The sequence below is a fragment of the Scylla paramamosain genome, chromosome 39, assembly GCF_035594125.1.
Source record: "Scylla paramamosain isolate STU-SP2022 chromosome 39, ASM3559412v1, whole genome shotgun sequence".
NCBI lineage: Eukaryota > Metazoa > Arthropoda > Malacostraca > Decapoda > Portunidae > Scylla > Scylla paramamosain.
This window is the reverse complement of record NC_087189.1, coordinates 6842501-6865930: the sequence shown is the minus strand read 5'-3', so window position 1 is coordinate 6865930 and position 23430 is coordinate 6842501. Positions and strand designations below refer to the sequence as shown.

Below are 23430 nucleotides of genomic sequence, written 5' to 3'. Positions count from 1 at the left end.
GCCGCGTGCAGGACATGTCCCAGAAAATAACGCCCACCTTAATGCCTCGCATAGACTAATGGATACGTCAATCCATAATCTTTAGCCGTTTGTAACGCTTAGCGTTACTGTCATTAGCTGCTTGTATGTAACGCTTAATCATTGTTGTTTGTAAAGCTTCAAGCAAGCATAGGTTTACATTGGCTGCAAATAGCACTTTCATAGACATGAGATGGTAAGTCACAATCAGTAAATCACAATCAATCGCCCACCTCTGCCTCCGCCGCCGTGGTGTTGCCATGAATAATGTACTGAATGCTTCATGCAGGTGTGGAGCGGACCTATCATTGTGCCCGAGGTCTGGGTGGAGCAGACTTCCACCCTGCAACACACGGTGATCATCCCGCCTGGTAGTGGCGCAGGCAACCAGAGCCTGAACGAGTACCAGGCCCTGGTGAACAGGCTGCAGGTGAGTGGTGGAGGGGAGCGTGTGCCTGTGGTCAAGGAAGAACTAGTGAAGGAGAGAAGTGGTGTTAATGCAAGTGACAGTGGGAAGAAAATAGAATCTCATTAAAATTTTGTGCTTATTAAATATTCCCAGTCAGACAAATCTTTCTAATCGCATGTTCTCCATTGTTCTTTCATCTCTACAGCGACTTGATTCGTGAAATAATTTATATTTTCGCCGCCTCTCGTTCCATCGTCAGTGAATGACAGCACAGCTCCCGTCAGCCACGATGGAAGTCGTAAAGATGGAGGTTTTATAATCTTTCCTCTGCGCTTCACTGAATTTCTATATCCTCCCTTTTTTTATGATATTTGTTAATCTTCATATTTTTCAAACGTGAAGTGATTGAAAGCAGACTAATATTTAACTGCTTTGAACCCAGCGCTTCTCGAGTCCTACCAAATGCTTACTTGGTGCTAAAGTGAATATGATTAACGTCAGTGTTGAATATTTTACACCACGGTAGTGAATATTTAACACAAAATTGCTCCAATATTTTCAACACGGCAGCCTTTGGGTTCACTGCATGACAAGCCTCTTGTGAATTTTTTTTTTCAAACCATTCAAGTAAAACTTTTAATTTTCCCCCGCAGCTGGTGTCTTTCGTAAACTACTTCGATTGGTCTAGGTAATACGATGCTCGCAAGCTTAGTGGAGGAAGGTCCCCACGTGTGTAGGACGATATTCTGAAACCCTTCTGTGTCCTTTTGCGTTTCATTTCAAAGGCTGTAGTTGAAAGTTTAACGAGTTTAAGGATATTTGTATGGTTATGACTTTAACGATGTTCCTGCATATCAGAATAACGATGTTCCTGCATATCAGAATAACGATGTTCCTGCATATCAGAATGAAAATTGACGATATTTCTATTACATATAATGAGAAACTCTTGGAAAACGTCAGTGGCCTCGGAAAATAGTTGTGGTGGGCGAGCATGGCGTTTCAGAATACAGGCTATAAAGTTAGGCTGAAGGGAAACTAGTCTCGTCGTACTTGTTACTCGCTTGTATTGAAGCCTCCACCCTTCCTGTTCAGGGCGAGGTGACAGACTTGCAGACGGGGCTGGGCTCCATCCTGTACTACGCCGGCGCTCAGACTATCACTAACCCCTCCTCATCAGCCTCCCTCGTCGCCACACAAGCGCACTTCGACGTGGTCTCCATCAGCAGTGTAAGACGCTTAGGAGGGCATTATACAAGGATTTGGGTGTTATTTGATGTTCTTGAATTTACATCAATCTTCCATCTTAGTTTTTGGAGATTTTTTATTTCAATGTTTTGTTGGTTTTCATTTCTAGATATCTTATTGATAGCCGATTTGCATAGCGTTCTTAACAGGATTTACCTTCAATTTTTGTTCTTCGCATATTTGCTGTTTTCTGATCGGTTATTTTTTTCAACTTCTCATTTCCCTAAAAATTGTTCTTCGCATATTTGCTGTTTTCTGATCGGTTATTTTTTTCAACTTCTCATTTCCCTAAAGTTAGTACTTTGGCATTTCCCTAAAGTTAGTAGTTAGTGAGATATGCCAAGTGAAATAAGTTTTAGTACAAAGGATTAATTTTCACAGCCCCCGACGTATTTTCTGAAATCTATTGATCTTTGCATTTTAAATTTTATGCGAGGTGTCTTTGTGTGGAGTGTCTTGATCATTTCTGTAAGTAAGATTTTCCCATAATTTCTAAGAAGAATTTATCGATGGCATTCTTCACATCCATCTCAATTGGGTTGTTGCAGCTTCACGGCTTGCCCCTGAGCAACCTGGCACAGGGGGTACTGCTGGACGGCCCAGATCAGACCATCACGGGGCACTGGCAAGTCAGCCAGCTCACCACCCAGAGACTGACCACCCGCGGCCGCCATCCACAAGGCAGACTGAACGGCGTGCTGACTGCAGGTGTGTGGCTGTGGGGTGTTCATGGGGTGTTACTTGCCACACGCAGAACCTCGGTATCAGAGGCGCGTATTGTGGAGATGAAAAATGGTTATCGTAAGTCTTGTGCCTTCGTTAATCGAGGACCGTTTGATACCCAAATGGTACTCGGATGTACCCAGACATGAAACGATGTGATAGAGGTGAAGATGTGGAGACAGGAAAATGAAATTCGAAATGTAAGTTTGGAAAAGTAATTTAGTAACAAAAACGGTTCAGAATTTCACTGCGTTTCACAACTAACTGCTGGGAATTAATAATGTAGTTAATAGAATAAGTCTGTATATAATAGAATAAGTCTGTATATAAAGGAAAGGATATAATAGAATAGGTATATATAAAGGAAAGGGGTAATTCCTACGTGGAAGCAGCTGAAAACTGCACCAGTCTAAAGCAGCACGTGGGAGTGGCGGCTCTAGTATTGTGGCAGGCAGCGGCCGCTGTAAGGGGGGCGGAGACTCGTAGAAAACTTGGTGAATCGCGGCCTGAAAGTTGGGCCGGAAGTCATTAAAAGTTTGCACGGGATCTGTTACTCAGCTTTTGAAAATTTTGGATTTCGGTTCTCTTACTTTAGGTTCTTCATGAATTGAACTTTATTATTCTAGACTGCTCATACTGCACTGCTTTGGCTTGTGGGGAAATGGTAGTTTAGCTATCGATATTCATTGGTCTGACCTTTTGTGGTCTATATATTGATTAACCTGAGGAAGATTCATACCGGTGGATTCAAGACTGCACGAGAGAAAATCTCCCACTTAGAAATGGGTTGATATGCACGAGAGAAAATCTCCCACTTATAAATGGGTTATCTTGAACTTTCAGTCCACTAAATTCAAGGTACCGGTCGTGCACTTGACATTGTAATGACAGCCATCACCGGACACTTCATATACTTCAATAATTAATCTAATAGCATGCGTGCGTCTGACTGACTGGCTGGTTGTGCCAGTCAGTATGTTTGTTTGTGCGTCTGTCTTCCATGCGTACTTTACAGCTTCTACCACTAGGAGCTGCGGAGGTGATGGACTGCTGTAGTCTCTTCTATTTTTCAGACTTCATGCGTCGCAGCGTCGCCGACCAGGTGGTGACGGGGCGACACGACTACCGCAGCATGACCGCGGGACGAATCTGTCACAGTCAATGCGAGCAGGACCTCCCCATTCTGGTGAACGGCGTCGATACTTCCACCATCGTGACGCGGGGCGCGCACGTCACCTTCACCGCCAGGAAGACCTTCAGCAGCGTAGTGGTGCGGGACGCCCTGGACATCGCCACCGTGAACGGGGTAAGTGTGGCGCAGAGTGAGCCATTCATTAACTAGAACTCTGTAAGGGTACAAATTCCGACTTGCTAAAATGATACTGGTACGGTACAGATGAAAAAGTTTCTGAACCTTAGTGTTTAGGACTAAGGGTCCATGTATGGAAAAGGTGTTTACAGCCTGTAATATGTAACGCAGATACTTAATGTAAGTCTTTTTGAGTCTGGTTAGTGTCTAGTTCATCACGGGTTCGTTTTTTAGGTGTCGCTGGCTCGGATCTTGGACAACGTCGTGTTCACGGACGTGCGCGGAACACAGGTGCTATCAGGGCGCCGCACCATCCAGCGGCTCACCGTGGAGGGTAACCTGAACGTTGGCTCCGTGAACGGTGTCAATGTGATGGACTTGGCCAAGGTCGTGGTGAAGAAACGCATGGACTACAGGATGGCAGGTATGGTAGCCCACAGGCATGAGTATCAGGTGATGTCTACAGAGCTACGTGTAAGGTGCAATTTTATTTAAGTAAGGCATGAGACACGCAAGGTGCGAGGGTAAGACAAGAGACGCGCAAACGCGCCCAATCTGTTCCCAAGGAAGTATTTGCTGTCGCCTCGGCCTGCATTCAAAGTGAAAGGAAAGTAACAGCTGTTCTTGCCAGATTTATCTCTTCAAAACAATGTGTGACCTTGACGTATCCGGTAAAATTTTTTCCATGATTGTTTAGCAACATTTTACCGTATTTGGAGGATATTTGTAGTCCTCAATGAATTGTGCATAGGCGTTGCGGAAGCTTGTTTGCTAGGTATTTGAAAACTGGGGTGAAAAATATATAAATCGGGCACTGAAAATTTTTTTTTAAATTACAAGTTTGACCTGTAAGATGTGTGTGGGAGATGGAAATTTCAGTAAATATGAATACTCAAGCTTAAGCTGGTATTGTGGATAAACTGAATTTATAAGGTAATTTTTGCTCTTCAGGCGCAGTAGTGTACAAGAGGAATTTAGCCGTGCAAGGTTCCACGGAGGTGAGGAGTGTGAACGGCGTTCCTTGGGGAGAACTCTTGCCCCTCAACGCACCTGTCAGCGTCAGTGGCTTCTATACCTTCACTAGGGCCACGGTAACTGCTGCGCTGCGCTCAGACAGGATCAACGGCCTAGATCTGAGCGAGGAGGCGGTGCTACTGGACCTGGACCAGAACATAAGAGGTGAGGGACAAAGACTGTCACAAGGGACCAGGCATGTCACGCGGCGGAATTCGCAGGAGTGTAGTTGCGGAATGTAATCCCTTTGCCTAACAATTTGGGTATTTCATCAGGAACAGATATTTTTAAATATAATACTTAAGAGTGAACAGTCGGTGAACTTTCACTTCTGTGGGCACGTAGATTTCTTCACCAAATATCTTTTCCTAGGTCGCATCCAGTTCCTCGAGTCCGTGCGGGTGACGGGAGCCGCGGGTGTGCGTATGGGTGAAGGCGTCACTGTGAACGGCATAGACCCCTCCGAGGTGGCAGTTGGTGGCGCCGCGAGTGGCAGCAGCGGAGGAACGGTAGTAGTGGTGGTGGAGCAGGACATGAATGTAACTTCCATGCAGGTGGGTCGCTTTGCACTCTTTTGGTGTTGATTTCGTGCAAGCGTTAATGTGTGTATGATATACGTGATCTTTGTTGGCTTGTGAACGGTTTGGAATGCACCACAACGACATTAATAATTGGTGACTCCTATACTTCACCCATTTTATACAATGTCATTGGTGTTGTGCAGTATTAATTCAGCTAGCATATAGCTTATTTGAGAATTCTAAAATTTTCTGAGTCCATATTCCTGATTTTTTTCAGTCCATAATATAAAATACAGTTGTCGTAGACAAAACAGAACAAAGTGTCTGCCTCGTTCCCCCTTAACCACCAAGCAGCTGATTGGTGGACTAGTAATATTTAAGATATGGACCTGGGTCATATTAATGTAAAGTTATGGTGCATGACTACGTGCATGTATTACTAGACTTGGATGCATTATGGAAAGATGTACATTTGTGTCTTGTAAGGTTATCCATTTAGTGTGATATGTAAGCATTTTTCTTTACTTGGTTTTTGATTAAGTCTGGTCATTGTTTTGGTGTGCAGGTGAACGGCAACGTGGTCATTTCGTCTATCAATGGTGTGGATCTGAAGGAGCTGGAGCGGCGTTTCTGGCGCAAGTCTGTAACGCAGGAGATCGACGCTGCAGTGCACATAAGGAATGCGGTCTTCCTGTGAGTGAGGGGCGTCCCACGATGTCTTGTCATATGCCAGAGTTAGAAGAAGTTTCAATGTAGATCCAGGTGGTTCTGGGGGAATTCAGAAGACTGTAGATCCAGGTGGTTCTGGGGGAATTCAGTAAGATACGGTTTTATTTTCAGTGGTGTTAGAATAACGAGTCGCTGGTTTTGCTCTGGTTTGAGTTCTAGTCTGGATGTAACAGGTACTTAGTCTGAAATTCTTGAGTTTACAAAGCGGTTTCTGGTTTGTGACTTGCTACCTCTTAATCGTGATTGGTTTACACGATTGGTTTACAAATTAACCGATTTGTGTACTAATTTGTATATTTGCAAGCATTCATTGTTGCGTAATGTCTAGATTGTATATTTGCAAGCGTTCACTCGTTGCGTAATGTCAGGGGCGGCGTGGAGGGCAGCACTCTGAACGGCCACGCGCTGACAGACTACCTAAGAGCAGACGTCAACCAGAGGATCACGGGACGCTACAGGTTCGAGGTGAGGACACTTTTCCTTAGTTTCGCTTGTTCAGAGGTGAGTTTGATTTTTCTTCAGGAGTATGAGGCGGTAACTTCTGAAAATTAAGTACGAGACGGTGAGGACATGTATTGTTTTGGCACAGTTTTGTTCGTTATTCGGTGAGTTTTAAGTACTTTGCCGTACTGTGTTCAGTATAGTTACCGTTGGCGTTCTTTTATTAATATCGAGAGGGTGTTTATCACAGGATGCTAGGTAATAAGGTGTGAAATGTTCCTTGTTACTGTCACTGATTTCGGTTGTACTACTTAATGCTTTCGGGTGAAAGGACAAAGACGTACCAGTTACACCTAGAACAAAGTACCACAGTAAACTTGACTTTCCCGTTCCTAATATTAACAGCTAGCAGATGTTTAAGAGTAGGTTACGTAAAACGATGAGACGTGCATGCTTTAATATTGCTGAACAATTTCGGGTAGAAAGATTACCACGGATTACAGCTGAGGATCGGTGAGTACGTATTTTTCATGGAGTAAGAATCGGCTCGGTTAGAATCGGCTCATTCAAACCTCCGCATTAATGTCGAAGCTTGCAAACTAACCAGAGTAAGAATCGGCTCGGTTAGAATCGGCTCATTCAAACCTCCGCATTAATGTCGAAGCTTGCAAACTAACCAGTGGTCGGGGGACTCTTGCAGGGTTCGGCGGAGGTGCGCGGCAACCTGGTGGTGGCGCAGGGCAGGAGATTGGCTGGCGTTGACGTGTCGACTCTACATGCCCAAGTGGTAACGCTGGATACCGCACAGACACTGGAGGAGGAAGTGGTGAGTGGTGGTGGAGGCGGCGAGTGACGTAACGACTGGGTGTGGCGGTGGCGGAGTGACATAACGACTGGTGGTGCTGGGGTGACCTAAGGACGGTGGTGGTGGTGGAATGACTAAACGACTTAAGGTGGTGCTGTGCCCCGGGATGGTGAAATGAGTGTTTGGAGTTCAGGGTGGAGAGAGGAAGAAGAGGTTAGTGAAGGCTTCAGTGTTAGGGAAAGAACTTTGAGTCAGTGCTGTGGAAGTGTTGAGATAAATGGAAAGGTAAGCGTTGTGACAGTGCTGAATGAGCAATGCGGGGACTTTATCGTGCGGGGAGGGGAAGGCAGGAAGACATGGTTAGCGAGGGAGGAGTCGTCGTCTTTTAGTGGACAGAAAGGGTAGAAAGGAGTCCCTGTCGTGGAAAGCGAAAAGTTGGCCACCCGTCATAGACAACTTGTGAGGGAGGAAACCTGTAATGGAGGAAGCTGGTGGAAGTTTTCTTTAATATTAGCTTGTGGTGAAAGCCGGTGTGTTGGCGAGTGGGAGGCGAGCTGGAACAACTTAGTGACGCATGGAAGGACTTCTCGTGTATTTGTAGAGTATAAAAGTTGCCAAGAGGAGGTGGCGTTGTGGTAGTGGTAAAAAACGTGCACCACCACTGGCGTTATAGGCCAAGTATCTTGGCACTGATGACTGGCAAATGTCTCTTCACAGGTGTTCTCTGGGCGGGTGACAGTGGTGGGTGACGTGGACGTGCAGGGTGACTTCCTGCAGGTGTTGTCTAGAGGTCTCCGGGTGGACGAAACCATCCCCCATACAGGTAACCACTTGTTTTTAACATGCCACCTTCTTCTACTATTTAGTCTTCCTTAATTATATCTGCACCTTGACTTGTATTATGGGTTTGTTTGATACGTGTATGGAGCTCGCGAAAACCTTGCCCTACACATTGAAACTTGTAAATTTCAGGTCACTTGAACTTTGCGGGCGGGGCGGTGGTTGGCACACTGCAAGTCACCGGGTCTGACGTGTAAATTTCAGGTCACTTGAACTTTGCGGGCGGGGCGGTGGTTGGCACACTGCAAGTCACCGGGTCTGACATGACGGTGGCGTCGCTCAATGGCCTGGACGTGGCGGCAGCGGCGGCGGACCTGGTGCTGGTGGACCAGGACGCGACCATCACAGGGGGAGTGCGCGTCTCCGGCAACGTGAACAGTGAGTCCCATTAAAGAAATGTTTGGATCTCGTGACTTGGAAATGACTGATGGCAATGACTCTTACTGCAGCTCGGGAGATAATGTTCTAGTATTGATTTGCTCTTTTCACTAGTTATTTCAAATCTGCCATTGTATTTTCTTCGATATACCACCGAATCATAATTTTATTTTCTTCGCTTTACTTCCAAATCATAATCTATTTTCTTCGGTTTACTTTCAAAATCGTTATTGTATGTTTCTTCGGTGTACTTTTTAATAATCATCTGCCATAAGTTCAAATTTCATTACATAATGGCATCACATCCCAGTGTACGTCATCCATTTCATCCGATCCTCAGTCATTTTACTTCAGTCTCCTGTCTTCAGTGTTGTCAAATGCCTTGGGAGTTAAGTTCCATTGTCATTTCTTCACTAGTAGTCATTCCCACTCACACTACTCTTGGCAATCGCGATTCTTGGATCTCCTCTTGTTCTCGCTACTCCTTCTGATTACTTTGGCCTGTACAGTAATTTCCTTGGCAATCGCGATTCTTGAATCTGTTATCGCTATTCCTACTGATGACTTTGGCTTGTACAGTAATTTCAATAACAGTAATTTCAATAACGGTAATTTCCACAACTTAACGGTAATTTCCACAACTTAACGACTACATAATTGTTCAGAATGTTACTTCAAATATGTTAGGCCAACTTCAGATATATTTGGCCTGTACAACCGTAATTTCCATCACTTAACGAGTTGTTCAGAATTACTTCAAATATGTTTAACCATCAAAAATGTTTAACCATCTGTCTCCCAATACCTTTCAAATGTATCCGCCTTCTGAATTTTTCAATATCTTTCAAAAGTATCCGCCTTCCCAATTTTTTTTTTTTTTTGTTCATTCACAACGGTTTATTCACAACGGTAAGGAAAATGCTTAACTATTCTTGTCTCCGTTTTTGTCTAAGGTTTTTCTCTGCTGCAACTGTTCCTCTTCCTTTCATTATACTTTGAGAAACGGCACTCGTTTCCTCCCTGTTACACAGTCCGTGAGCTCCGCGCGACAGGCCTCGTTGACGGCGTGGACGTGGGCCGCATGATGTCCCGCGCGCTACGCACTTCCTCCCGCACGCCGCAGGTGGTGTCAGCGGGACTCGTTGTGGAGGGAGACGTGCACTTCGCACGCGCCCCGACCCTTGCACGTGTCAACGGCGAGGATTGGGCCACTCACCTTGGCAATGTACGCGGGTGTGTGTGTGTGTGTGTGTGTGTGTGTGTGTGTGTCACTTTAGTTCTATGTAGTTTTCAAAAGATTCTTCCAAAATTGGAGAACAAGTTTCTTGAAACTATTCTTGAAGGCGTGGGTCACAGGAAGGAGGAAGTACAAAAGCAGGCAAGGAGTTCGAGTTTAATGATTAAAGGGATGAATGACTCGGAATACTTTCTACTTCGTGCATCAGGGAGGTGGAGAAAACAGGGGTGAGAGGAAGTACGTCTCGTGCAGCTTAGATGCGGAAGGAAAGGCACGCAGTTAGGAAGATCAAAGTAGCATTTAGAGTGAAAATAGCGGAGGAAAACGGCAAAAACTGCGTGTTCTGAGGTTTGATGGTTGTTTAGTAAGAGTAAGTGGGGTATTTGTTTCAAGTATTGACAGTGTGATAGTAAATACAGGTAATGGCCATCTGGCTATATGGGATCACTTTTTACGGATGCTGTGATGGGTGGCATGAGCGGCTTTCTTGCATACGAACTTCGTTGTCTGCAGCGGGCATGGGGTGTGAGAAAGAAGGGTAAGGTGCAAGGTAAAGGAGGGTTGGGTATCTGTAATTCCCTGAGGTCTTCCATGTGTACGTTACTTATTAGCCCGCGCCAGTAATCCTGGAAATGGCTCTTACAGGTGGTGCAGGCTGGACAGAGGGAGCGCATCGAGGGCAGGAAGCTGTTCGCGGGTGGCCTTCGTGTGGCGGGCAACTTGCAGGCCCGACGCATCAACGGAGTGCAGCTCGGCGCCTTGGCCTCGCGTATCCTCCGCAAGTCCTCCCAGCAAGTTATCAGTGTCCCGTATACCTTCACTGGCGATGTGACTGCGGGTGAGTGGGATGGGAGGAGGGGAGGAGTAATGATGCAGGAAGCAGGATGTTGCAAAGAGAAAGATGGGGCAGCCAGCCAGCCAACGTGAGCTATGGTGGAGTTGTGGAAGTAAGAAGATATGGATGGAACTTTACGTTAACAAGGAAGAAAACTAAGAACAACATAATTTCCTTAAGCAGCTAGAGAGAAGGAAATGGATGAAAAGATTCACGGAAACTTGGAACACACAAGTGATAGGGGAAGAGTTTCAGGAAGTGTAGAAAGCGTTCAGGTTGAGGTGGACTGGAATGGGTCGCAGAAATAAAAGTGGAAGTGATCGAAAGAAGAAACTGGTAGAGGAAATAGGGTAATTAAATAGGGTAATTAAATGAAGAAACTGGTATAGATTATCATTGAAAGACGAGGGATGAAATGAAGAAACTGTTATAGATATCATTGAAAGACGAGGGAGAATAAGCAAGGCAGGAAAGAAGCGGATTTGAAGGAAGAGGGGATATTACCGAGACTGAGGGAGAAACCAAAAAAAAAAAGTTGCGGGGGAAAAAAGAGGAAAGGAAATTGGAGTGAGTAATGAGCGATGAAAGGAACCGCGGGATGACGGAAGGAAGGGAAGACCAACAGTAGTTCATGGATGGGTATGGCTGGATGTAGATGGCAGGGTGTAGAGAGGGAGGAGCGGAACTTCGATGCTTTTACAGTGCAACATTAATGTGGGCTTTGTAAGGGACCGTTGCTACGTATTTCAACTGGCTGAATGCTATTAGAATCCCATTAACCTGGAGGCAGGATCTTTCTTGCCTGGCAAGGAAATGCAAACGGTGGACTGTAAATTTAAGTATACTTCAACACTTCACTCTCCACCATCTCATCCATTTCACTCTCCTCCATCCCAAATACTGTTTTTCTTTATTTACAAGCTCTTGGTATCAGATCATCTCTCCACTTAAGTGTATTTTTGGTTTACTGTAGTGTGTATTGTTCGTTCTCTAGTGTGTTTTGTTTAGTGTATTGTTTATTTTGAGCAATACCCGTTTCCACTCCCGTTTGCCCCCTCGGTTCACACCTGTGTACGTTGAACTAAATGCGTTTCGTCCGTAGCCTACATACTCTCATCGGTTCCCTACAATTAACTTATCAAAAGCCACTCCTTTTCGGCTTCTTCATTTCTCACAAAAATTTTGTACCTTCTCATTTTTTTCTTCACTCGTGTCATCCTGGACCTTTCCTTTGTGCCTGCCTCGTGTGATGCGCCTCGCCCCCACAGACGACTTATCCGCTGGTGTAATCGACGGCGTAAACATGGACAAGGTGGTGCTGTTGGAGCAGGGCGGCGAACTGGCCGGCAGCGTCACCTTCACAGAAGACGTCACCTTCTTGGCGGGACTCACGGCGGACACCAACGTGCTGGACTCGTGTGACTTTGGCAAGGTTGGTGGTGGTATGATGGCCAGAATGTTTATATAGTTTATGCTTTAGGGCTGTGCTTTAGGGCTTTGCAGGTTTTGAACTGTCACCGCTACAATATTTTTCCTTCGTATCTCAATGTCCTAGTTTTGGTAAAAGATGGTCTTCAATTTATAGCATGGAATCCCAAAATTCTGACCCACACATTCTGACTTGCACACACATTTTGACTTGCAACGCGTAAGTATGAAGCCCTCACGAAACCTAGGAATAAAGAGATGGCGAAACCTAGGAATAGAAATTGCATTGACATAAGCTGGGGAAAAAAAAATGCACATTTGGGGGAAAAAAAAATGCACATTTGAAACACAAAGGTAATTGTGTAGTTGGGAATTAATGCTGAGCTTCCATCTTCACCTGTAGGGCCCCGTCTGTAGGGCCCCGCATCCTGATCCTCCCTTACCCCCGCAGCTTCAGTTGGGGCCCACGCTGGGCGGAAGCGGGGAGTCCGTGGTGGAGATGCCTGTGGTGGAGATAGACACGCTGGTGGTGGAGGGCAAGACCTTCCTCTCCTCCTCCGCCTCCATCATCGCCCACAACTTCGATCTGCTTCAGTTCCTGAATTCGTTGGTCCTTAAATCCACGGACCAAGTAATAACGGGTAGGAATGGCACAAATTACTAGTCATTCTGGCTCGAGGTTTTTGTTCGAGTTCCTGGGTGGAAAGTAGAAAATGTCTGTTTATGGCGTAATGAGTCCCATTAGATGTGTACATACAGGAGTACATAAACGTTCGGCATGTCAGTTTTGTGCAAGTTTAGTACGTCATTGCGTATTGTCAGTGTAGTATTGCGTTGGAAAATGGGACTCGCTGAAGTGTTCATGCCGTCTCTTATTGTTTTGTATTGCATGCAGTTTAATTCGCTTATATCCACAAGTGAACCTTTTCACCCCCCAAAATGTGTAGACATTCGCTGGTGAATCATTGTGTCGTCTTGATTTGTAAATCAACTGTTAGCACTTAACCATCAATTGATGTGATTTTGTTTGGATTAATTGATGCATTACACTGATTTACATAAAAAAAAAAATTGCCGAACCTATTACGAAACCATGATCTCGACGTTGTGAAAGGAAATTTTCGTAGTCAAATACTCTTTCCCTTCTTCCTGCAGCCGACGTGAGGTTCCTCAATGATGTGCGAGTGGGAGAGATGCGAGCTGCGGTAGTGGATGGCGTGGACATTGAGGCGTTGTTCCGGCAGGCGGTGCTCCGCGGCGACGACGTGGTAAGCCTCCACGATAGGTTGGTGCGTGTTGGGTTGGGATGAATCGGCTTTGGTTAGGTCATGTCAACAAGAAACTAAAAGTACTGCTAAAATTTTTGTGGATCTTCGGGGTTATAGGTTGCATGATGGGAGAAGTTTTGGATTCTGGAAAGTGGTTGTGTAGAGTTGGTACAGCGATATGTAGGAGTAACTCCCGCGCATTGTGGGCGGCTCTTACGAAGATAGTATGTGCAGTCTTGAGCAGCTGTCCAGCCATTAGATAAGACTGCCTCTCCCCCATGAGAACATAGGGATAAGAAGTTAGTGTTGAGAGTTTCTTCGCTTCCCATACATCTTGATATCGATTGTGTAACCATTGGTTTTGTAGGTTTGTGTAACTAATGGTTTTGTAAGGATAGCGTAAATTTAATGGTTTTGTAAGTCTAGCGTAAATTGATGGAAACATCTGACTATGGAAGTCAAGATTGTGACTGACAGGAAAATAAGGTGAACCATGTTACTACGATTTAGTGACTGACAAGGAAGGCAGGGTGAACCATTTTACTAAACCAAGGAAGACGGGATGAACCATTTTACTAGACCATGTTACCACGATTTAGTGAACCATGTTACTAGGATTTAGTGACTGACAAAAGAAGACGGTGAACCATTTCACTATTAAGTTTAGCTGACTGTTGTATTGTCTTGCGTTAGTGTTGTCCGTTAGTGATGGCATACATCAGGAATCTTGACGTACTTTAATATTATTGTTTTTTTCTTTCACTAAAGGCTTCTTTTACATTAAGAAACTAGGGATGAGACATTAGAAGACCTTTAGATCTTCTAATGTACACATGATAATTTCAGGTAATTGAATGCGACCTTCACCTGAGTGAGGGACTGCAAGTGGGCAGGCTAGAGGTGAAGGCAGGTGTGGGTGGCGTGGACTCTGCTGGTGTGCTACTCAATGGAGTGGACTTGTCAGAGGTGCAGAGGCGAGCCGTGCGACGCGATGGGGGAACGTATGTGCTGCAGGGACGCAAGGTGTTTACGGCGGGTCTGGCTACGCACCGCCTCAGAACGGGTGAGGCGACCTACATGTGTGTGGAGTGGTGGCGCAGGGCAGTTATTTGCGCCTACTGGTTATCTGTATCTTGTTTGGTGGACTGTCAGCAGTAGGTAACCTTTTCTCTTTGTGATCGTTGACTGCACCGTTCACACTTTCTTGTGTACTGGCGAGACAGCCGGTATGATTAAATCTCCACTTTGACTATGGTGCAATGGTGCGATTTGGAATGCTCGTCAGTCAGATGCGGTTCCTGTCTTACCCTTTCTTGGCCCAACTATTTAGATCTCTGAAATTCAAAACGCGAAACTTTTCATTTGGAGGTCTAGTGCTTCAAGTGTATTATGGCACAGTTTTGCGTCTGACTGCTTTTAATTAGCTTTTGTTATAAAAAGCACTTTTCGTCTTTTTTGTATGGGAGTTTTTAACCTGTTTAATCTCATGATTGATATGAAAAGATGGAGACGCAAAGTTCTCAACAACCTTGACGTCACTAACGTCAGTGACTAGTAGGTCATTGGCTAGTATTAATGTACTTTTGGCTTGTAATTATTTATGTACTTTTTCATTAACGTCATTAGGTAGTCGTTATTAATGTACCTATTTCCGCTTTCCTCGCCTCCCTGGCTTGTGTAAACGTTCTAGGTGGCTGGTCAATATGTTGGGATTAGCCACGCATCTCATTGTCAGGTCTGTCAACGCTCGCCATGCGTATTGTTCACGCGCTCCTTGTCTCTTATAATTGTCTCCTGCACAATGGAACTCCCTGTTTACTTCCCTCGCCCTCTGCAGCAACCCTGGCAGGCGTGGCGGTGCGTGACATGGTGACTGTGGGCGCCGTCTCCAGCAGGCTTCCTGCCCACCTGGTGTTCAGGACGCCCCTCACTGTGCTGGGTGATCTCTGGGTGAGTCGCCTGGCGGTGCAGGGCGTCTGGGGTTGTGGAATACTGGTGGAGAAAGTAGGTCAAGTAGGTATCGATTAAACGCTTGGGAGGAAGGTGTTATGGGGAGGGGGGGATAAAAATAATTTAACTATCGGGAAGTTGGATTCAGGAAAGGATTCAGGAAAGGTTGTGATGTCGCCTTGAATCTTGAGAAAGCGATAATTGTAGTAATGAGAACGGTGAGTATGGGACATGTCAGATGGAGCGAATTACTTTTCCACTACAAAACATCTTGAATAAAAATGTTTACGAACTTCTCAAGGTATGAAGAAATTCCAGAAAAAATGCTAAATCTCCTCCCTCTATAGGTATGCTTCATGCCGGGAAACGTAGATTTTTAAGGGTACACAATGAAGCGTGTATCAACTGGTCCTTGTTTGTGGCGCAGGTGTCAGGACTGGTGGATGGAGTGGACTTGGCGCACCTCTTCACGGAGAGAGTGAGGCTGGACGTTCATCAGACGCTCGCCGCCACCTACCACTTCGAAACGCTCAGAATAGAAGGTGAGCCGTGCTTCCTGTTCTGTTGTGTGCGTAAGGTCTGTCTTTTTATTGATTAAAGTCGTACGAGGAACACGTATAGTTAAATACAGAACCAGAGGTATGTAGAGCAATACTGTCTTTCGTGCTGTAGTGGAAGTTTCAAAAGCACTGGTCTTAAGTCTTGTGAATGAGTAACTTAAGTCACTAACATTTATCGTGAGATATTAGTTGATCGATCAAGTCTGTAAGACAATATCACGCACCCCATTTTCATTGGTTACCAGTTAGATGTGCATCTTGGGTCTTTCCTTAGCTTATACCTTAAAACCTTAGTGAAGGTTTTAGTGAGTTTAACCCGCCCGTTCAGCGTGCTGAGAACCCATGTTTCGTCTTCCACAGGTGATTTCACCATCTCCAGCATCAACAACGTGACCATCGATGACCTCGTCCTACGTAGCGGAGTGGCGAGGCAGGTAATCAGCGGGCGCAAGGTGCTCAAGGGAGGCCTGCAGGTGAACGGAGTGCTTCAGGTGGGCTCCCTCAACGGTGTGGATGTGACGGAGCTGAACAAGACGATAGTGAGAGTGGATGACGCCAGTGCTGTGATCCGCGTCGACACGGTAGGTACCGTGTTCTGTGGTGGTTGTGTAGTTGGTTTGTATGAAACGTTTGCATTTTGTAAATAGCAGCCGGTGATGGCTTCGCATGACTTGGGTATGACAGTCTCGTGATCATAGGGAGTACCATCGTGGCATCTGAGCTTTGTATATAATTTTTAAATAACTTCATGCCCCATGTGCATATAATTTCGTGCCCTTATTTCTGTACTGATACATTAAAGTTTTATATAATGGCAACGCAAGCATTGTTTTTCTAGCATAACGTCTTGTTGCTAGATATTCAACCACGTATATTGAAAATATTTGGCCGATTCTTGGTCTGTCAGCAATTCCACGCTTGTCTGTTGTGCAATGCCCTTCGGTAATTTAAGTCTGGTTTTATTTTCAATCATTTGCCTTCTTAACACTACCACGTCTGTTTAGATATTCGAGGGCGAGGTGCGGTGTCTGGCGGGGACGGAGGTGCGCCAGACTGTGAACGGCCTTGACTTGTCAGAGTTGGCGCGGCGCGTGACCCAGATCCAGCAGCGCTTGGCTCGGGAGAAGCAGCGGTTCAGGAGCATCCTCAGCCAGTTCGGATCATTGAACGAGGACAACTACGTGAAAGCCAGAGGTGAGGGGGTGTTCAAGGGCAAAGGGTCGTCTCCGAGAGAAAAGTTGTTTTTGTTGAGGGGGTGTAGGATGTCCAACGAAGGCGGAAGAAAAATAAGGGTGTGAAAGTAAAGATTTTAAAGGTAAAGTTGAAATTCTGCTCGTGAAGTGCAATATAAATAAAAATATTGTAAGTTTTCATCCTCTAAGCATTTACCAAATGTCTGATACTGCATTTACTCCTAGCGTAAATGTTTTGTAATATTTCAGAGCTGTACGCGGAGATGGCATCACTGGAGCGTGTCTTCCTATCGCGAGATACAAGCGCGTTCGGTCACTTGTGGGTAGGATCCATACCTGGCGTGGCAGAGGGACGCGTGCTTAAGATAACAAAGTGCCACGTGTTGCAGTGTGGCTGTGATATTGAGTGCCACTACTTCAAGGTGAGCAGAGAAAGGGCGGTTAGTTAAAATTACAGATAAGCTGAGAGGAGAGTAAGAAGGGGGAGGAGGAAGAGGAGGAGGAAATGAAGGAATTTAGTTACGTGGAGCGTGTAGAGAAACGTGTGGATGGAGACGGTATGAAAATGGGAGGATGGGTGGTGGGAAGATGGGTTGTGGGAAGAGGGGATCGTGTTCAAGTGAATGAATTGTGGAATAGTAAAGAATGAACAGATGGAGTGAGAGGGAGGGAAGGACTGGCAGGTCTGCAATGCTGGAGGTTGCGGGGATGGAGGCGGCAGAGTGGAGTTGGTCTGTACAGGAGACTTGGTTCAGAGACTTACTCTCCTTAATTGAATCACTTTGACTCCCCTTAATGAAATCACTTAGCATCGCCCTGGTGGTCTTGTGACTGGCGCCTCCTCCCTCCCTCCTATACCTCCTCCTCAAGTGAGGAAAGTGCTGCTGCTCCTCCTCCTCCTCGTCCTCCTCCTCCTCCTCCTCCTGAAGTGAAGATGCTTGCGTTTTCATCATTCACTAGTGACCGTAGTTCCTCCTCTTGAAGTGAAGGTGCTTGTGTTTTCATCACTCACTAGTGACCTTAGTTATATCAGTAATTTTTAATATAGGAGGGGCGTCGGTCAAGGGCAACAGTTTTATAAAAAAAAGTCCACTGAGGTGCCAGTCATCGGTCAAAAGCGGTCACCAAAAAATTAAAGGATAAAATAAAGAATGCATCTTGAAACCTCCCTCTTGAAAACCTCCCTCTTGAAACAGTTCAAGTCGTAGGAAAGAGGAAATCTAGAAGCAGACCGGGAGTTCCAGAGGAAGGGATGAATGATTGAGAATACTAGTTAACTCGTGTATTAGAGAGGTGGACAGAATGGAAGTTTGAGAAAGAAAGGAAAATCTTGTGGGAAGGCATGCAGTTAGCAAGATCAGAAGAGCAGTTAGCATGAAAGTAGAAGATGGCAAAAGGTGCAACATTGCGGCGATGAGAGAGAGGCTGAAGACCGTCAGAGGAGAGGCATTAAGACAAAAAGCCTTTGATTACATCTTGTTGTGTAGTGACTAGTTGTCATTCGCATATATTGGAAGTGAATGATGCACGTTTATCGGCAACCTCGAAGTAATATTCAATGTGGTGATTACATCCGCAGGTTGCCAACGACACCCGCCTGACGCCCATCCATCACCTAGGGAGGAGCGTGGCCATCACAACACACCTGTTGCGGGATGGTCGCTCCCTTCTGACCCTGCATTCCCAGTAAGTGACCGCAGGTGTGGCCTGGGTGGTGCTGAGGAAATATGTCATGGATGTTGTGAAACTAATAGCTAGCTGCTTTTGTGGTCAATGGCGAGTTAATTAAACGCAATTTTAACTGGTTTTAAAAAGAACCTAGCTTTACCTTTGTGTAGTTGCCTATTCTGACTCCCTGGTGGTGGCTGTATCCTTTGCGTTCAATGGCGGTGCTTTACTGTGCCAGATGTCTTCCTGAGCGGGTTTTGTTTCCAGGTGTGTAGGTGGGCGGGACAGACAAGTGAAGGTGAGCTTGCAGCACCACGCCGCCACCTCGGTGGTGCTGCAGGGTGTCCTCCTAGACTCTGCTGTATTTGTTGCTGATGGCGTGGACTACCTGGTGGCTGCTGTCTACAAGGACGACAGAAACAACGGTAATAATTAGTCTTCTTGCACTCCATCACGGAAAATTTAGTGTACATGTGACATAATATATTTACAAGACATGAAACCTACTTTAAAAATGTGATCGAATATGATCGAATAAGTTCAATTCTTGCTGCATTCAACCCATGTACCATTAACAAAAGTACTTCATGAAGTACGTAGTTAACCTTGCACAGCCACTATTATCGCGAGTCGCTTTTTCGTTTCACGCGCCCCGGACATGCTGTAGCATGTTTATGTGCAACTTTCCCACCGACTCGCATATATTGTTTGTATGCAGTGAACGGCTATGAGGACAGCAGTGAAGTGGTGCGCAGCGAGGTGGTGGTGGTGCGTGTGGACTCCACCACTAACAGCCTGCACGTGGTGACCCGCTGGGCGACCAAGACCTTGGTAGTGTCCCTGGACGTGGCACAGGTGAGTGCCTGAAATGTACGGCTTCATCACTGTAGAAGCTGATTACCTTTGTTATGGGTGCAGATCCCAAGAAAATGGGGTAGTTGATATTAATGTATGTAAAGGGACCGAAGCTGCTACTACTATTTTAATGCATGAATGACATTGGCAGTTGGGTTGGGTTGAGTTAAATATTGGGTGCGAGATGACTGTCCTGGGGGTCCACAGGCTGGAGGATCGTGGTTCCTGTTGTTGGCCAATGGCTTCGGGGATACCTCAGTGGACAGATACGTCACGCCTTCAGAGATCCTCCTCTGGGACTCCAACACCAGACGGGTAATGGCCTAATAATTTTCCTACCACTCTTATCTTCTCGGTTATCGTAGCACCTCCACTGTCTTAATTGTTGATCTCTGAAAACTAAGTACAGTAGATTACAATTGAAATGTTTAAATTTGGTTATAATTTTGTGCCTGTGACGTGATTCCGTTACTAGTGACTCCATTACTTTTTATTCCGTACCTGTGATTTGTGATAATAAGTACTGGAAGTTGCACGATGTCACACAAATGGAGTCCCCCAGCGCATTTTAGCCCATCTCGACAGATATTAATCTGTGTCCTCTAGGTATTCTCAGCTCCTTATGGAACTTTATTTTTTTTTTACATTAGTAGGTTATGGTGGCCCTCATGTTGGTCACTGAATTTAGTCTTCTAGCAAGTGTATCCTGCTTTAGTTTTTCAAGTGTGTCCTGATTTAGTCTGGTAGCGGCAGCACTGTATCCTGGGATGCTCTTCAATACCTAACTCCTGGTTTCCTTTGCCAGTTCCACCACAAAGAGGAGCACATGGGCAGCTACCTGTCGAGCGGGTCCTTCGTGCAGGTGATGGGCGAGACCTTCATGGTATTGACGCAGTACAAGAGCAAGCCCCCTCAAAGCAGCCGCTTCGCCGCCTCCTGCGCCTCAAAGGTCCTGGTGAGTGATGACAAGGAGTGTGGGTGTGTTGCTGTACTGACTAATGACCGGTGTACAAAGGAGGTGGAGGTGTTGGAGAAGCGGATGGGCTTAAGTGTGGGGGGGGGGGAAGTTAGGAATGAATGGACTTATAAGAGAAGTAATGTTATGGTGACGTAACGGCGGTAAAAGTGCAGAAGAAATTAAAGTTGCGCTTCATAATTCCTTGAGGAGTTACTAGGTGAAGTAAGATGTCCTTCTCCGGAGCGGGGAGCGAGGTAAATGAAATGTGTGAAGCATAACAGATGGTTAGGTATTAAGGGGCTGTCTAATTATTATTATTATTATGCAGGCCATTACTATACGTCAAGAAAAGATTGCACAACGGTGACGATAAGTGAAAAGAAATACGAGAATAATACATTTTATGCACAAGTTTTATCTGCCTTCCATTAATCAAGAGGATGGGGAGCCTGGGAGTTTGAGTGGGGAGAGGACTGGAGAAAAAAATATTGGGAGAAGCGGGGAGAAAAGTTCATATTAGTGGGAGGCACGGAGATGGAAGCGTATTGGAAGGGCATTGCATTGGAAAGATTCGAGTGGTTCTAGCAGAGTTTAATCCTCTTTGGTAGTAATATTTTCCAAGGCTTATGAACCAGTAATAACTTTCTCCCATCTCCTTTCTTCCTCCACTTAAATTAACTTTCCTACTTTGAACCTCCCTTCATCTTTCTCGTATATTCCTACTTTCCTCCTCTTCTATTCTCCTTTCTGCTTTATTCATCTTCAAATCTTCCACTTCCCTGCAGCTCTTCTCCCACTTACGCTCAAACTGTTCTCACTTTCATCTTTAATCTTTACGTTGTCTTACCTGCCTTTCATCCTTCCAGTTCGTTCTTCCTTCCAATTATAGGTTCCTCCCTCTCTCTGTATCTCGTTGTTACCCTTTCCACCTTTCTTTGTTTCTTACCTGTATCTTCAGTTCCTTACCAGCATTTTCACCTTTCGTATTTTTCTTCTTACTCCTTTCCTATTTTTAAATTTCTACCTTGCATCCCATTATTCTTTATTTCCTTTCTTAATTTCTGCCTTTGAACTTGTGTACCATGTTACTCCGATCATTTCTTGATTCATTTATGTACTAGCTACTAATAGCATCGCACTGGACCTAGTCTTCCCCTCTCCCGCCAGCCATTCTCGTATTCCTACCATTTTCCTTTACGTATTTCTCCTTAATACTCATCATCCTCCTCCTTCTCTTAGCAATCCTCCTCGTATTCATTTCTCCTTTCATTTTCCTTAACTCTTCATCCTCCTTCTTAACACTCGTCTTCCTCTTAACACTCCTCGTATTCATTTCTCCTTTCATTTTCCTTTACATCTTCATGTATATCATGAAAATCACATTTATCCTGTAAATCAACTTTAGACTTAGATGTTTTTAGAATTTCTACCTTAGTTTTCTTCCTCTACTGTGTACGTCTTCCTGCATCATTATTAACCTCTCTACCCCGTGCACTTCTGCGTTGTGCCTCTGTTCTTCTGTCCCCGTCCACTTACTTCAATCTCTGAACTTGCTTTAATACCCACCCTACTAACACAACGCTTTCATCTCATTTACTCCCATTAACCAACCTTTTTAACACTGCACCTCCACTCAACTTTCTCGTCCTTTACATCCTTGCCTTGCACCTTCAGGTCTTCCGGTACAACAAAGCCACCGAGGACTTTGTGGAGTTCCAGTCAATCGCCGCCTACGGTGTGGTATCCCAAACAACGCTTCAGGTGGACCGCTCTCTGTACCTCATCCTGGCGTCTCCTTCCGATCACTGTGTCTACGTGTGTCTGTACAAGCATTCAGAGGTGAGCTGGAGCGTTTGCAGTGTCTTGAGGGAGTTGTGAATGTATTGCGTATACGTGTCTGTACAAGTTTTCTGAGGTGAGGTGAAGGTTTTGTGAAGTCTTTAAATTATTTTTCAGTGTTTTAAAGAAGACTTGTATACTTAGATGACATCGTGTTTAAGGGAAGGGGTGTGTAGGGCTGTATGGTATAGGATACTATCGAGATGCCAAGGTATGGACGGGTACGAAGGTACATTATGTACATGGACTGGTCAATTGTCTATGGGGACGGCGAGGAAGTTGACAGGCGAAGCATCATGATACCTCACCTGGGACGTTTTAAGAGACTTTGGTGTCTAAAGTTGGAAGCTTTTCAAGAGATTGCGGGGAAAGTTTAGATAAGATTGGAAAGAAGTTGTAAATACACGGCCACGGCCAGGTAAGTAGGGCAAGACAGCGAGGTGTGAAGAACGGCAGCGGTGTTTGTATAGAATACACAGTGGCACGAATTCTGGCATTGCAATTCAATCACCAGAAAACAAGCGAATTGTAATTCAATCGCAAGAAAACAAGCGAACCAGGCAACACAGACGCCCTTTCGCTGATTGGCCTACGTAATGATTTTGCGAAACTAATTTTGGGTAAACTTTACATAATTGTGTACAGTTTTATATACACCAGAATTAAATATCTTTATATACAACAGAATTTAACGCATCTAGCTAGCTATTTGTATGAATAACCTTATATTCCAAGAGTTACTGGATATGAATGTAAGTTCAGCGTTTTACGTAAAACTAAATTAGTGTAGCGAGTCAGTCTTGAGTAAAAACTAGAGTGAAACTAGAAATGGAAATGGGTAGGATTATTTCATACAGGGACTGCCACGGGTAAGCCTGGTCGCTTCTTGCAGCCTCCTTATTTGTTCTTAAAATCCGGGTGAGGGAATCGCCAGCGAAAAGTGTCAGTGTTCCAGTCATTGACTGGCGAAATGAATTGATCTTGGTGACAGTTGTGTAATGCTGAGTGCATGTCGTTTCAGTAGATTATCTAGGCTTAACAGGTTCGGACTAGGTTATCTAGACATCAAATGAGCGGATAAGCGGCAGGTTAACGTAATTATTGCTTGCAAGTTCAGTTTTCACCACCATGGAACTTCTTGGCGCATGATGCTGAAATATCTGTAGTGTGGAATCTACGATGTTTGAAAAACTGTAATATAATT

General features: G+C 45.1%; 1 protein-coding gene across 2 annotated transcripts in view; it reads left to right on the top strand.

The window, feature by feature from the left end:
• Nucleotides 1–23430, top strand: part of LOC135092131 (uncharacterized) — a 40661-nt gene that overhangs the window by 16806 nt on the left and 425 nt on the right. For both annotated transcript variants that reach the window (XM_063990376.1, XM_063990377.1), the window contains exons 12-40: nucleotides 308–448; nucleotides 1523–1657; nucleotides 2224–2383; nucleotides 3472–3704; nucleotides 3942–4131; nucleotides 4659–4886; nucleotides 5094–5275; nucleotides 5808–5935; nucleotides 6340–6436; nucleotides 7113–7238; nucleotides 7935–8040; nucleotides 8262–8435; nucleotides 9467–9660; nucleotides 10318–10510; nucleotides 11776–11939; nucleotides 12387–12576; nucleotides 13091–13203; nucleotides 14050–14266; nucleotides 15041–15153; nucleotides 15581–15695; nucleotides 16074–16294; nucleotides 16718–16907; nucleotides 17156–17328; nucleotides 18486–18592; nucleotides 18842–18999; nucleotides 19293–19429; nucleotides 19637–19744; nucleotides 20235–20384; nucleotides 22062–22226. In XM_063990376.1, the coding sequence (XP_063846446.1) occupies nucleotides 308–448; nucleotides 1523–1657; nucleotides 2224–2383; nucleotides 3472–3704; nucleotides 3942–4131; nucleotides 4659–4886; nucleotides 5094–5275; nucleotides 5808–5935; nucleotides 6340–6436; nucleotides 7113–7238; nucleotides 7935–8040; nucleotides 8262–8435; nucleotides 9467–9660; nucleotides 10318–10510; nucleotides 11776–11939; nucleotides 12387–12576; nucleotides 13091–13203; nucleotides 14050–14266; nucleotides 15041–15153; nucleotides 15581–15695; nucleotides 16074–16294; nucleotides 16718–16907; nucleotides 17156–17328; nucleotides 18486–18592; nucleotides 18842–18999; nucleotides 19293–19429; nucleotides 19637–19744; nucleotides 20235–20384; nucleotides 22062–22226 (4608 nt within the window). The remainder of the gene's footprint in view (nucleotides 1–307; nucleotides 449–1522; nucleotides 1658–2223; nucleotides 2384–3471; nucleotides 3705–3941; nucleotides 4132–4658; nucleotides 4887–5093; nucleotides 5276–5807; nucleotides 5936–6339; nucleotides 6437–7112; nucleotides 7239–7934; nucleotides 8041–8261; nucleotides 8436–9466; nucleotides 9661–10317; nucleotides 10511–11775; nucleotides 11940–12386; nucleotides 12577–13090; nucleotides 13204–14049; nucleotides 14267–15040; nucleotides 15154–15580; nucleotides 15696–16073; nucleotides 16295–16717; nucleotides 16908–17155; nucleotides 17329–18485; nucleotides 18593–18841; nucleotides 19000–19292; nucleotides 19430–19636; nucleotides 19745–20234; nucleotides 20385–22061; nucleotides 22227–23430) is intronic.